The sequence below is a fragment of the Lytechinus pictus genome, chromosome 16 (genome assembly GCF_037042905.1).
Source record: "Lytechinus pictus isolate F3 Inbred chromosome 16, Lp3.0, whole genome shotgun sequence".
NCBI lineage: Eukaryota > Metazoa > Echinodermata > Echinoidea > Temnopleuroida > Toxopneustidae > Lytechinus > Lytechinus pictus.
This window is the reverse complement of record NC_087260.1, coordinates 4,749,798-4,764,432: the sequence shown is the minus strand read 5'-3', so window position 1 is coordinate 4,764,432 and position 14,635 is coordinate 4,749,798. Positions and strand designations below refer to the sequence as shown.

Sequence of the window (14,635 nt, the reverse complement as noted above, 5' to 3'; positions counted from 1 at the left end):
TATTCCAGGATGCACTATTATAATGACCTTGGCTTTACGAGAGTAAAGTCAGCCTGTGCACAAGATACACTGGCAGGGTCTTTATATATTACATATAAATTTGGTGATAATATGGATTGATATCAATCAGTTCTTATAAAGTGGGTCCCCCGAATCAGTGCACGTTTGTTCGTAATTTACTTTTTGCAGGCTAAAACAGAAGAGCAACAGCTTCTGAAAGAGCAGATTATTACATTTGAAGCAGAGCTAAAGGAAGCTGAGCAGGAGACAGATTTCAAGACATTGGAGAAAGCTGTTGAACAGGCTAACAAAGGTCTGTATCAGAAAGCTTCACCTGTCTATAAGGACCAACCAATTTTCTGTTTTCTCTGAATATGAGCGAACTTTATGAAACGGTATCAAGCAAGGAGGACAAAGGGTGCAGATGAAAATTGATATGGATCCCGTTTCATAAAAATTGTTATATTAACCCTAACTAGGCCGGGCTTTTTTGGCTGTTCTGTGGCCGGGGGGGGGGGGGGGGGGGTTGATTCAACCCCCTCCTGAGATCTCGGCCGTCGATTGCGCGAGCGCCGCAAAAATTTGCACGCTGGTAGTGTGCGATGTAATCTACAAGGCTGTATGGTAAAATTGTCCAAAATAATGAGATTTTATTTTATATGAATTAATTATGCTAATTTATGCATAAATCATACTTTTTGCTCTAATTCACTAAATAAACCTCCTAGAATGCTAACTTTTGGTAAAAATATTCTTTGTAGCATTCTTAACAATGGCAATTGAAAAAAACGTCGGTTTGGAAATCAATTTCTTATGTATTTTATTGTTTTATGAATTTCTTATGTATTTCTTTGTTTTTCAACCTTTTGTTTTTCTTTGTTTTTTTCACCAGATTTATTGCACAACCTTTTTGAAGCATAATTATGCTAAAATCAATTGCTTTCAGCTGTTTAAAGTAAAAATAATAATATCTTTATGAATAAGATGAGAAAACTCAATTTGCATTGACTTTGTACACAAAATCACGTTTTGGAACAATTTTTGGTCTGACATGCACTTGCAAAATGTTGCGTAATTTCGAAACCGCGAACCCGGGCATTGTAAATTTTGTCTCAAAAGATGCGCAAGACTTTAAAGTATAAACTCTGCGAGTGGGGCGGTCAAAAAAATTTGCACGGCGAAATGATCGCAGAAAATGTTGAGGGGGGGGGTTGATTCAACCCCCCCCCCCCCCGGCCATTTTAGGGTTAAACTTGTTATAGAAGTTGTGCACATGTAATTACAATAAATCTTTAAGAAAAGGAACCTAGGGCCCCATAACATATGAAAGCTTAGTGATTAATCTTAGGCTTCTGTCACAACACAGAGCAGTGAGCGACCGATTAGTAGCCTGCTCGGGCGCCGCTGGATTTTAGGCATAGCCCAATGATTTTTGTAGAAGTCGAGCGGGCTGTAAAGACTTATCAGTGGCCGAGCAGTGCCCTTTCGATTACCCATTACTCAAGGCCCCCGGCCATATGAACTCCCAATATACCCCGGCCTATATAGGGTTAACAAGAGATAAACATGAATAATTTTTTCCTTTCCAACAACAGGATATGAAAAGGTCACAAGTGTGACGTCCAGCATCGAAGCTGAAATCAAGAAACTTCACAACCAGATCATGGAAATAGGCAGTAGTAAGATGAAGTCCCAACAGGCGATTCTGGACAAGCTGACCTCTGATATTGACGGAGCAAGCAACGGAATCACCAAGGCTAATGTTGCCATCAAGACAGCCAAGAAGTAAGTGGGATGGGTTCGGTATTCTGTTAGCAGATGATTTTCATGTATCAACTTTAAGAACTAAAGGTATCTATTTCGTGTATTTCTTACTAACGCCTTCCATGATGTGTATTATATGTATATCATGTAATGTTTCTGTCATATAACATCAGACACCCTCAGAACTGTTAGAACTAAAGGTACTTATTGTGTATAATTTTTACTAAAAGCCATGAAGATGTGTATTATTTTCTATCGTGTCACTTTTCTATCAAGGAGCATCAAGTGATGCGAGGAGAGTTTAGAGATCATGGATGTGTTAGAAGCATTCCTATGGTATATTGTGTGTGTAATTCTTATTAACGCCCTAGATGATGTGTGTAAATCCTGTCTCTTTTTCTATCAAGGAACATCAAGCGATGCGAGGAGAGTCTAGAAAACATGGAGAAAGAAGAGAAAGAGAATGCGGAGATGGTGACAAAGATCGAGAAGGAATTCAAGAGGTTGGAAGAAGATGCTACTAAGGTGCTTGAAGAATTTAAAGAGTCAGAGATCCAGCTTAAAGAGATGGAAGGGACACTGGAAGAGAGCAAAGGTAGGGAGAATGAATGGTTAGAAAGTCATGTAAGTTTTAAGGTAAATAAAGGTTAAAGGGTTATATGAGGTCATATGGTATTTCATTGTTTGTCATATTTTATGTGATTTATTACTGACCGGTTGCTACCTGGGTTCTTGAAGAATTTTTCATAATTAGAAGACGAGCTAAGAGAGATGGAGGGTACACTTGAAAAGGGGCAAAGTACATTCAAGCCCAAAGGGTATTTTAAGGTCAAAGCGCCATTGCTCGACAGGTTGCTGTCAATGTATTTATTATCTCTCATTCTCTTTTCACTTCAGTTTCGTTGGCCGAGTTTCAGCAGAAGGAGGCGGAAACGAAGGCTAAACAGTTGGAGGTTAAACATGAGCTGGAGTCCTATGATGGCACCATTAAAGAGAACCAACAGAGAATAAGGCATTGGAAGAAAGAAGTAAGTCATTTTACACACAGCATAACCATGTATAAAAATTTATGCTTTGAAAAAATATATTTATTTCTATGTACAGTAAAACATGTCTTAGTGGCCACCTGTTTTTTTTTTTAATGAGAACCTGTCTTTAGTGGCCACCAAAATTGTCTCCCATTTGAAAGCAATATTACCTGTCTATAAAGGCCGTCTGTCTACAGTGGGCGTTCTTTCTGCTTCCCTTTAATAGACAGGTTTGACTGATATTAAAGCCACAAGAAATACAATCTCTTATCCATTGCTTGCTATTCTAGTATAATGATTAGTCATGCATTTCATAATCCACACATGTAAGTTGCCATCTTATTGTGATGTCGCTCATTCTCGTTAATCCGGAGAGATTTGTGAAACCTGCTGGTCGTTTTCTGGATTTTCCTATGAAACTGAACGTGCTGCGTGTACATTATTGTATGGCGAATTTAATGGCACAAAATTAGAAGGAAAAAAAAAGCTCAGAAAAATCAGAAAATCGTATTATCGTATTTTAATGATAAAATAGTACTAAATATGATTATATCATACTGTTTGGCATCTCTGTGGCAGTCAGGCTTCTAGTTCTGTTCTTTTGCCTTCCTTTTCATTGATTGGTATCTGTGCAATGCCATTATAGCTCAGATTGACATCTTGTAAATAGGAAAGGGTTTACCACTCATGTGGTGAGCAGTACCGCTGGTCTGCCTACGACATTTGCTCCTGCATCACTTGCTCTGGGCTTTATTTTATCCACGTTGTAGGGTTATGGTTAGGGTAGTGATAAGTCTTTACGTTAGGCTTAGGTTTGGGATAGGGTATAATGTGAAATCCCGGGTTGAAATTCTTCATGCGATTAGTGTGTGCAGTTTACCGCAGAGCAATTATCGCTGTAGCAAATGTCATAGAATCCTGCCTCCTACTGTGGTGCTAAAAAAGTTAGTGAACCCCACCAGAAAATGGACATAGTTAAAAGTGTTCAAATTTTCCCGTCTTTTAGAAATTTAATTGTGAAGTCAGGTGATAAAATATTACATTCAATATAGTTTGTTTCTCTCGGCTCGCCGGACATTGTAGCGTTGTTGTCTACGTTCAACACTCAGCATGAAGGAGTGCATTTTCTGGTGGGGTTCACAAACTTTTTAGCACCACTGCATACTGATTCTCCTCCCTATCTTCTCTTTTAGTTGGGCAAGTTAGAGCTTCACATCCTAGACCGAGAGAACCCTGAGACACTGCCGGAGTATACACCAGAAGACCTTGCATCGGTCAACACTGAGGATGTTCAGTATGAGATCACTGTGGATGAAGAACAGATCGCTAAGATGACGCCAAATCTCGCTGCTATTGAGCAGTATAAGAAGAAGGTGAGATGAAAATGTTGAAGAAAAGTTTAGTTGATTTTATTTTCTTTTCTGATAAATTCACGTGTGTTATGATTCTGTCTCGCTTTTCTATCAGGGGGTTGTGGATTCAAATCATACTCCAATGCAAGCATTAATTTTAAATTAAATTTATTAAATTATTGTTGACTTTTTTTTATTGAATTGAAATTGTCAGTGAAAATTTCTTATCATGAAGAAGAATGATTTTTTTCAATTTTAATAATAAATCTTGCAAAAGGGGTTAGGTCCACTTTGGACCATTCCGAGAATAATCATGTTTTTTATATGAGAAACTTAATTCTCATGTTGTACTATCTATTATGTGAACATAATATTGGGTATAAAAGAAATCGACCAGTGTTCATTTTTGTTTATATATTAAAAAAAAAAATCATTGTGGACCTAACCCCTTTTGAAGCAAACTGAAATGAATCCAATCTCTTTTGATTAAACAAGTGATTTTTCTTTGCCACTTTCATTCACGTTTTCATGTGAATTTCAAATTTTCTTTGGCATCATCAGAGCGACTAAAATTTAGAGGTTTTGAGACAGAAAACAATAAAATTTATGAAAATGGACCTAACCCCTTTTGACAAATGAGCTCTTCAGAAGAGTTTGGTTGCAAAAGGGGTTAGGTCCACTCCAAGAAAATCATTTTTTTTAATTCTCCCATATTGCAATATTCTTATGCGAAACTAAATTTTCATGATACCCTACCATGAGAACATAAAGTTGGGTATAAAAGAAATCTATCTTTCTTCATAATTTTTAAAATATTCTTTTCCAAAAAAAATTCTGTGGACCTAACCCCTTTTGGAATCAAACTGAAATGGACCCAACCCCTTTTGAAAAAAGGTGATTTTTCTTTGCCATTTTAGTTCACTTTTTATTGGGAATTTCAACTTTTCTTTGGTATCATCTTATAGAGCTACATGTACTAAAAATCTATACATTGAGACAAAAATAAATCAAATTCAATGAAAAATGGACCTAACCCCTTTTGCAAGTGAGCTCTTCATATAATGATATACTTATGAAACATGGTCCGTAACAGAAATTGGATTTGGGGTTATAATTGGAGTGTACATTTGGATTTAAACATTGAATCACAGTATTCAAAGGGGTAATCTGGACTGAAAACAATAACATCTGTAGAAAAAGAGTACAATTCATTGAGCAATACTCTGAAAATTTCATCAGAAACTGATGAAAAATAATGAAAGTTATGGAATTTTGACTTTCAGCTATATTTTTGTAAAAACAGTTACTAGTATATGCATTCCATCATAAATATGTAATAGGTTGGGTGATGATGTCATGTTCTCTGTCCATTTTGATATTTTATAGCATTAAATGAGTATTACTTTTCCTAAATAGCGGCAAAATCATCCCTATTTTCTATTTTTGGTAGTTGCATGCAACTTGCTTGCTAAACTATCCCGCCCCCCCCCCCCTCTTCAAATTCATGTAAATACCAGAAATTTTCTTCAAAATCTCATTACTGACCCGGAATCGACTCCCACCTCCCTTCCGCAGGAAGAGAACTACCTGCAGCGGGTTGCCGAGTACGAGGCGCTGACCGAGAAGCGCAACGAGCAGCGCCGCCAGCTAGAGGACATGCGTAAGCAGCGACTGGACATGTTCATGCGTGGCTTCAGCACCATCAACGACTACCTCAAGGAAATGTACCAGATGATCACCCTGGGTGGCGATGCCGAACTGGAACTCCTGGACAGTCTGGATCCCTTCTCAGAAGGAATCGCCTTCAGGTCAGTAGCATAAAAAAATGTAATCCATCCTAATCCAAATCCGGATTGAATCATATCAGGGGCCCGTCTTACAAAGAGTTGCGATTGATCCGATCAATCGCAACTATGGAAAGCCAGCAAAGTCAACATATACAATGCATGTTTGCTCAATTTTTATTCTAGATATGAATGTATATCCATAAGTTCATTGATTTCTTGACAGTTCGATGTGTTCTCCTTTGTTTACAAAGGACATGTTGCACATTTCCTGTAGAAAAAAATATGACACTGATGGATTTCCATAGAGTTACGATTGATTGGATCAATCGTAACTCTTTGTAAGACGGGGCCCTGCTCAACCAGCACCCATATATTTATAAAGACCAGGGGGGTGTTTCACAAAGAATTAAGTATGACTTACAGTCGCACTTAAATATTGAGTTGCGTACAGTATGAAAGGCTTGACCGCATTGGTCAAATTGTGTCATGAGGACGCGCACTACTGCGTATCTATTTAAGTGCGACGGCATTTAAGTGCGACTTACGTAATACTTAAATCTTTGTGAAACACCCCCCAGGTTTCTTGTCTCCCTTGGGCGGTCTTTAGAGACAGGTATCATTGTTTATTTTTGCTGTATTTGAGTCGAGTTGCTGGTCACCGAGTCTGGATGCATTATGCAGCTTATTTATCTGTGTGTTTTTTTCTTGATGGAATATCAATGGCCCGAATTCACAAAGGTGGTTTTGAAAACCCACGGTTGAGTCCATGGTTTATGCAGATTCCTGTATAAATTACGCTTATTTTACCGCTTATATTAAAAAAATATCCAATGCTGATGCGTGCTTTTGTCACAGTGCGCCATATTGTTGCCATGGTTATCCACACTATTTTATTCATGAGTCCACTGCTTGAAGAGTGGACTCATTACTCAAATCAGTGGACTCATGAATAAAATAGCGTATCTAACCATGGTAACAGGCGTCAATTTGGCGCACTGTGACAAAAGCGCACATCAGCATTTGGCATTTTTTATACACACGCCCGATACGCGCTAAATTAAGCGTATTTTATACAGGAAATCTACATAAACCATGGACTCAACCGTGGGTTTTCAAAACCACCTTTGTGAATTCGGGCCATAGAGGCTGTAGGTCTTAAGATGGTTACAGTAGACACAATTTCAGGGGAAAAATTGCAACCCCAAAATGCTCAAAAGACCCCTGGAAACACAAAAGAAAGGAGCCCTTGAAAATCCCCAATCGTTGCAGTGTTAAAGCTAAGTGATAGTGTAGTAGGTTTCACGGTACACGATGTATCTTTCTTTGACAAGTGTTGGTCCTGAAAAGGACCACCCAAACTCGACGTTTCGACAACCTCTTCTCCTGAAGACGACAAGAACACACTTGTCGAAATGTTTGGTTAGTCCTTTACAGGACCAACACTTGCCCAAGAAAGATACATGGTGTACCATGGAACCTACTACACTATTCTTCTTCGCCATGGAAACCTTCAAAAGCTTATTGAATGTTGCAGATTTGGCTAGAAAGTTGTGAAAAATAGCCCCCCAAAATAAAGAAAAATTATTTTGCCTGCATAATTTCCATGATTTATCATGGGTAATTCAATGAAATAGCCCCGTTTATTTTTTCTTCTTTCATTTTTTTTAACTCCCTAACCCATGAAAATTTTAGAGATTTACAACTTTTCATCTGAACTAAAATCTGGCATATCATGTCAGGAAGATTCAAGTACTTCCACACGTATTGAGTGGGATTTTGTGAAACTAGTAAATGTTTTTTTTTGGGGGGGGTGGGGGGTTTAAAGACTCATATTATGTAATTTGATGCATCATTTCAACATTACCTTGTTTCTTTTCCTCACTCAGCGTGCGTCCTCCCAAGAAATCTTGGAAGGTGATTGCCAACCTGTCTGGAGGTGAGAAGACTCTCAGCTCACTCTCTCTCGTCTTTGCTCTGCATCAGTTCAAACCAAACCCTCTCTACGTCATGGACGAGATCGACGCCGCCCTCGACTTCAAGAATGTGTCCATCGTCGGCCATTACATCAAGGTACAAAGTTTGTCATCTTCTTTCCAGCTTTGGACAGTTGGTCTAATCCTCAGTCGAATACCACTTGGGCGATTATTCGAGTGATCGGAAGTCAATTTATGTAGACTTTATACCTTATTTATCATCAGTTGAATTTTGTGGGTAACCGGATCTAATTGAAGTAGAATATGCCAGTCTTCCTTGCATAATTCATACATACATAACAGGTACTTATAGAGCTCTTTACCAATCATATGATCAAAGCGCTTAACAATAAACAACTAATAATAATGCAATTACATTGAACAGCACTTAAAAATCCATCTACGGGGACTGGTGCCTGATCTTAATGCCCTGTTCAACCGGAGTTTACGAAACTTGCACAGAAGGCAATCACCTGAAGTTAAATCATTCTCCAGACCCCGTATGCAAACATGTTTGCATTTTCCAAGTAAAATTTTGCCAAAGTTAAAGTGAGCAGTAGGTTATCATGTAATTCCATTGATAGCTGGAACCATCCCAATTTCACCCCCCCCCCCTTGAAAAAAAAAAAAAAATCAAACTTGATATAAAGTTAAATAGAAGCTGAAGAATTTACCGTTAATACCTTTCTTTTCGTTCTCCATCATTCTTAGTTATTAGGATTATTTAAATTTACATACATGATTATGGACCCGCTATATTTAAGTTGTGTATCTCTTTATTTGTACGTTTAAGGACGTTCCACAGTTAAAGTGAAATCCATGTCATTTTCACCAAACTTTGCACATAGATACTTTAGAACCTTAATATTCGAAATATGCAAAAATTAACATAGGTCCATGTGCTTGATTTTTTGCTATAGAGCTTCAAAGTTCACCCAAATTGATGTTCTTAAGAATTGCGCATTCAAAAGAATTTGGCATTTTTAGACCGCCCAAGATTACTACAATGAGTTTAAACCTCCATTACTCAGTCAAAATACATGAAAAAGTCATCAAATTTCGCAAGAGAGTTAATAATTGTATCATTAGAATGGAAAATCTATTAATAGTGCTATTTGTTTGCAATTTTAAGTTTAACAGCACTGTCAGTTCTTAAAAATGGCGTAAAAGATAACAAAATCCCAATCTAAAAAATGTAAAATTTCAGTAACAAACTACAAACGTACAATAAATGCTGCACTTTATTCAAAATCCATGTCATTTTCACCAAAATTTGCAGAGTTGTAGAGGAAGGTATACCTAAGAGGTACAAACATTAAAAAATAGGGGTTCATGTGCTTGTTTTTAAACTATCAGCATTTTTATTAGAGCAAATGTGCTTTTTAAAACACCAAAAATGGGCCGAATGCTTAGTATCTATGTGAAGAAAAAATCAAAACCACTCTACCATTTATTCAAACTCGGGGTAATATTCGTGATTCTTGGCAGCACTGCAGAGTAAAGTATTTTGAAATTGTAGAGAATATTTTTTTGAATGGTCTATGGAATAATTCAATTTTTTAGCTTCATGAAATAACGCATCGGATCTGCCGTTAAAGTGCAGAAGATGAGAAAAATCAGCTCATACCCGCAACTAATTAATCACCTGTTCATCCATTGTGACGTCAGCGCGTAGAGTGTAAACTATGCGCAGATCATAATGCGCACAAATATAACTGTGGAACGTCCTTAATCAATTTTTGGTAATGGTGTTTTCACTTTCAGTTCCTTTGTTGTTCTTAATTTACTGAGATTTTTTAGCGCTTTGAAACTTTCGTATAAAGTGCGTTATAAATTCTGTATATTATTATTCTTCCAGGAGAGAACCAAGAATGCACAGTTCATCGTGATCTCCCTGCGAAACAACATGTTTGAGTTGGCCGACCGCCTGGTGGGAATCTACAAGACCCACAACTGCTCCAAGACCGTCACCGTCAACCCCCGCAAACTGGCCATCAAGAACACCGTAGAGGTCTCGGGTTAATCACAAAGGATAGTTGAATGGAATATGCTATTGGGTAGTTATATCCAGGGAAACTGCATATTTAGTGGGAGAGTGTTGATTTGTGGTGAATGAGCCCCTACAACCACTATTTGAGTATCATGAAAATGATATTATGGTTCATGCTCATGTTCGAAAGTTGTTATGACTTTGAACCAGTACAAATGAGTGAGTTGTACATGTATATACGCTTAGCAAATATATATATTGTACATAATGTAAATAGAGCCTTTTTATCGTATGGCCTACTTCATGGAGCGAATATCATGCACATAACCTGCATGCTGCCTTCTAATGACGAAAGGAAGTAACTCCTTTGTCTTCATTTGGGATATTGTCTGTATGCTCTATACACTGTACATGATGCTATGAAAGGAATTGAAGTCACATACCTGTAGGTCTGAATTTGAGATTCTGAAATATAGATGTTTCAAAAGCGAGTACCTCTTTATGTCTCCATACAACATTGACACATTTTCCTCATTTACTAACAAACTTATTCCACAGAGTTGCATTCCTTTTGTGATGGGACAGCAGCATTATTTCTTAGTATGAAATTTGTTGGGGCAACAAATGAATGGAAGTTAAAGGACAAGTCCACCCCAAAAAAGGTGATTCGAAATGAAAGAGGTAAAATCCACCAAGCATAACACTGAAAATTTCATCAAAATCGGATGTAAAATAAGAAAGTAATGACATTTTAAAGTTTCGCTTAATTTCCCAAAACAGTTATATGCACATCCTGGTCGGTATGCAAATGAGGTGACTGGTGATGTCATCCACTCACTATTTCTTTTGTATTTTATTATATGAAATGTTCTAATTTTCTCATTGTCTAGTGAAACAACGATTACTTCCTCCCTGAACATGTGGAATTAGCACTGTTTAATATTATATGGTTCTGTCAAGTTGGTCCTTATTGTCAAATCTATAAAAAATGAAATATTGTATAATTCAAACAATAAAAACAAAAGAAATAGTGATAGACATCATTGGCTGTCTGATTTGCATGTCACTGAGTTGTGCATATAACCGTTTTCTGCAAAATAAGCGAAAATTTAAAATGTCATACCTTTCTTATTTTACATCCGATATTGATGAAATTTCAGCATGATGCTAGTTTGATTTTTCTCTATTTATTCAAATCAACATTTTTATTGGGTGGACTTGACCTTAAAACATCTGGGCATCATAATAAACAAATCAATCTCTGTGTGTAGTCAGTGAACCTAAAGGTCTGGGGTTTTTTTGCAAGTAAGACTCAAATAAAATAAAATTGACCTTGCGATGCAAATTTTATTTGTGATGTATGGTTTAGGTCAATGCAGGATTCCTAGGGAAAGACGCGGCTCTGAATTTTGAAAAGGCGTCTAAATAAATGATAGTTAAATATACATGTACAGTATGTAAAATTTTCTATCTGCTAATATAAACTATTTGCTAGTCATTTGCATGGAAGCTGGGATAATTTTTGAAGTGAAAATTAATTATTGTCAAAACGTACAGACAAAAACTGACCAAAACATGAATTTATGAAATGTCGATATCTTCATGCATAAATATCTATACAACACTTCATTTACTGTAGCATGTATGTGAAAATATATGACTGTGAGGTAATACGTTTCCAACTTTTCAATTGTACATAGTTGCTGTAATGATAGAATTATGTAAATACAATAGTTTGACTTGATTTGTTAGATGCGTGTACAAAGATTTTATAATCATGGCGCTGGAATTGGTTGTAAATAAATACATTTTGCTTATTCTATTCAAAACTTGGTGCAGATTTGTCTTTTTTGTTCTCTTGTTGCAATGCTCAAATTTCTACAATTATTATTATAATATTTATTCGAACTTTCTTGTATCCTTTCTTGCCTGATTGGGACAGACAGTGAATTAGCCCCACTACTTCCCCCCCCCAAAAAAAAGAAAAAAAAAGACCCTCTGCAAACCAGTCATATCTCATGAATCAAACATGTTTACGTCTCAGTTTGGTATTATCCAAAAGTTTGTTGACATACCAATCCTTTATGTTTGGCTAAGGGCCATCGGACACCTCACGATTGGTCTTGGACCCGATTTTGGAATAAAATGTAAAACTTGATGCGAATATGGAGACATGGAACATGCTACTGTTTAAATCAAGTTCTAAATCCTCATACAAATAATTACGTTCAAATCTGTAAAGATTCTACCATCATGAGAATAAATGCAAATTGAGTATCTAGACCTACTGACATACGATTGGTTACGATTTGAAATATATTTGGACTCCATCCCAAAATAAAGGCTTGCATTTGCCCAAAATTGTTCTATTAGTATTCTAAGATTAATTTGAACCTCGAATAAACGATACTTTTCATTCAATTATTATAAGCAAAATGTGATTTCTTCAAAAATCGGATCGTGGGCCAGTCGCAAGGTGTGTGCGGAGGCCGTTACTCTAGGTTTATAATGCAAATTTTCATGTTATACATGTATAGATGGAGCTGGACTTCGCTCATCTCACATTGCATTTGTACACAAATCCTGTAGACTGCATAAACAAACTCTGAGACGGAAATTATTTATTTTTCTTCTGTTCCTGATTTGAGGAAATGAATCTGAATTCAGGTAAATATAAGAGAGCAAAGTTGAAAAAAACTTATATAACAAAGATGTAAAATGCCAAAAAAAAAATTAGTTAAAATTGCTTTTCTAACTTGCCATTGGAATTGGAAAGTAAACTGATCATTTGACCCTAAACAGTAAGCCAGGGCGATACTGCCAGGCTGGAAAATACAGTATACAGAGGGTTAATAATAGTGAAAATAGCTTTCAAACTGCCACTTACATCAGGGGTGTGAGAGTTCAGATTTTTATCTGATTTCAGATTTTTTTGTTTTGATTTTCAGCTTAATTTCAGCTTATTTTTGGCTTTCCTCTGTACAAAAAGTATGGGAGCTCTTTCTATTTCAGACTTTTTCAACACTCTTCAGCTTTTTTAAGATCTTTTTATTTGTGATCACTCACACCCCTGTTACATGTATCTCTCTCTTTAGAGGTCATTGCTCAAATCATGACTGGTCTTCGACCCGATGTTGGAAGAAATCGCACTTTGTAGATTTTAAGATAATAAATAATAATTTCTTCTCGTATACAAATTTTGAATAAGTGTAATCCATCTGAAGTAGCAATTTCAAATCGACCCGATCGTACGATTGCTATGACGCAAGTATGATTAGGCCTGGGACAAGTATTCTTTTTGTCATTCAATTGTTTGCCTGAATGAACAATCAACTATTTTGAACAATCAAGATTCCTAGATTATTAGAAGTCACAAAAAAGTTGACCTATTTACTTGACCTACCAGTGGTCACAGATCATGAGCTGACTCGGTCGAGTGTCCCAGTATAGCACACACGACATGCACATCAATGCAGATGCACGGTCATTGTTGTGTCTTGAAAGAGTTTACAATATTTGAAATTCATTAAATTTTAGCTAAAATATTTGTTATCTTGCGCTTTTTTTTCAAATATCAAAGCTATATCCAAGTACTTTTCTAATCAAAAGTCTAAATCAGGAATTGACATCTGGCGAAGATTTGATGAGTGAAATGTAAGAATCTATATCTTTACCAAAAATTAGCATTCTACCAGCTTTATAAATTATAAAGTCAAAAAGGGGGGCCTAAGCTTTCGATCCTAGCAGAATCTTCGTCGGAGGCAAAATGACCTTTATAAATTGAGTGAAAGGCAAAAACATACACAAAAAAAACAAAATTAGGGCAAATTTTATACGCTTATTTGCATAATTAATTAATAAAAGAATGTAAGCACTTAATTTTTTAAAAATTTTGTTATAGTCTTGTAATTTACATCCGGCTCTACGCATGTGCAAATTTTCGCGGCAATCAACGGCCGAGATCTAGAGGTGGGGGGGGGGGGGGTCAAATTGACCCCCCCGGTATATGTTGGTCTGTCATCACTGCACTAATTTTCATCATTAATAGTCATAGTGATAAGGGTACCACGAGCCATGTAATGAAACTGACTTGATTGTATGTGACCAACTACCTCAAAACCAACAACAAGTTGCCAGGGAACGTGAGTGAAAATGAGAAAATAAGCTTATCTGAAAGATTTATTTTTCTTCTTCATGTTCTCAAAATTTGATGCATAAAAATTAAATAAAAGACAAGATACACAGGTTTCTTTCACACCATCTTTTTCTGGACTGCTTGAGTGAATCGCACTTCAAACCTTGTTTTCTCCTTATTCTTTGAAGCTCTCACTGAATTTTTTAAACATTCAATCAAGTATTTGAGTGCAGGTTATTGTTGACAAGTTACATATCATTAATTAAAAGCTTGGGATGTGCTTTTTCAAGCTCAATAAAAATCTCAACATTCATTTTGGGCACATCTTCAATATCTTCACATCATAACTATATAATTAGGGCATACAAATTCGTATAACTAAAAATAAAGCAAAGAACCTGAATCAGATTGTTTTTTTATGATTTTAATAATAAAAATAGTTGAATATGCTATCATAATTCATTACCCTAATCACATCACAGCGAATCACCATGTGGAGAGCTTTCATGAAAAGCTATATCCGTTATTTACACTGAATGATGTGCTGTCAGCCAATTACTATTAATCAGATGCAAGGATTTTCTATATCTATTAACAACAATTAAT

The 14,635-nt window shown here is 36.4% G+C and overlaps 1 protein-coding gene across 1 annotated transcript in view; it reads left to right on the top strand.

The window, feature by feature from the left end:
• Positions 1–11,723, top strand: part of LOC129278977 (structural maintenance of chromosomes protein 4-like) — a 30,337-nt gene extending 18,614 nt beyond the window's left edge. The window contains exons 16-23 of the mRNA XM_064111556.1: positions 190–313; positions 1,596–1,785; positions 2,172–2,359; positions 2,662–2,792; positions 3,986–4,165; positions 5,720–5,952; positions 7,818–8,001; positions 9,763–11,723. Coding sequence (XP_063967626.1) covers positions 190–313; positions 1,596–1,785; positions 2,172–2,359; positions 2,662–2,792; positions 3,986–4,165; positions 5,720–5,952; positions 7,818–8,001; positions 9,763–9,927 — 1,395 coding nt within the window. The 3' untranslated portion in view covers positions 9,928–11,723. The remainder of the gene's footprint in view (positions 1–189; positions 314–1,595; positions 1,786–2,171; positions 2,360–2,661; positions 2,793–3,985; positions 4,166–5,719; positions 5,953–7,817; positions 8,002–9,762) is intronic.
• Positions 11,724–14,635: the final 2,912 nt, after the last annotated feature.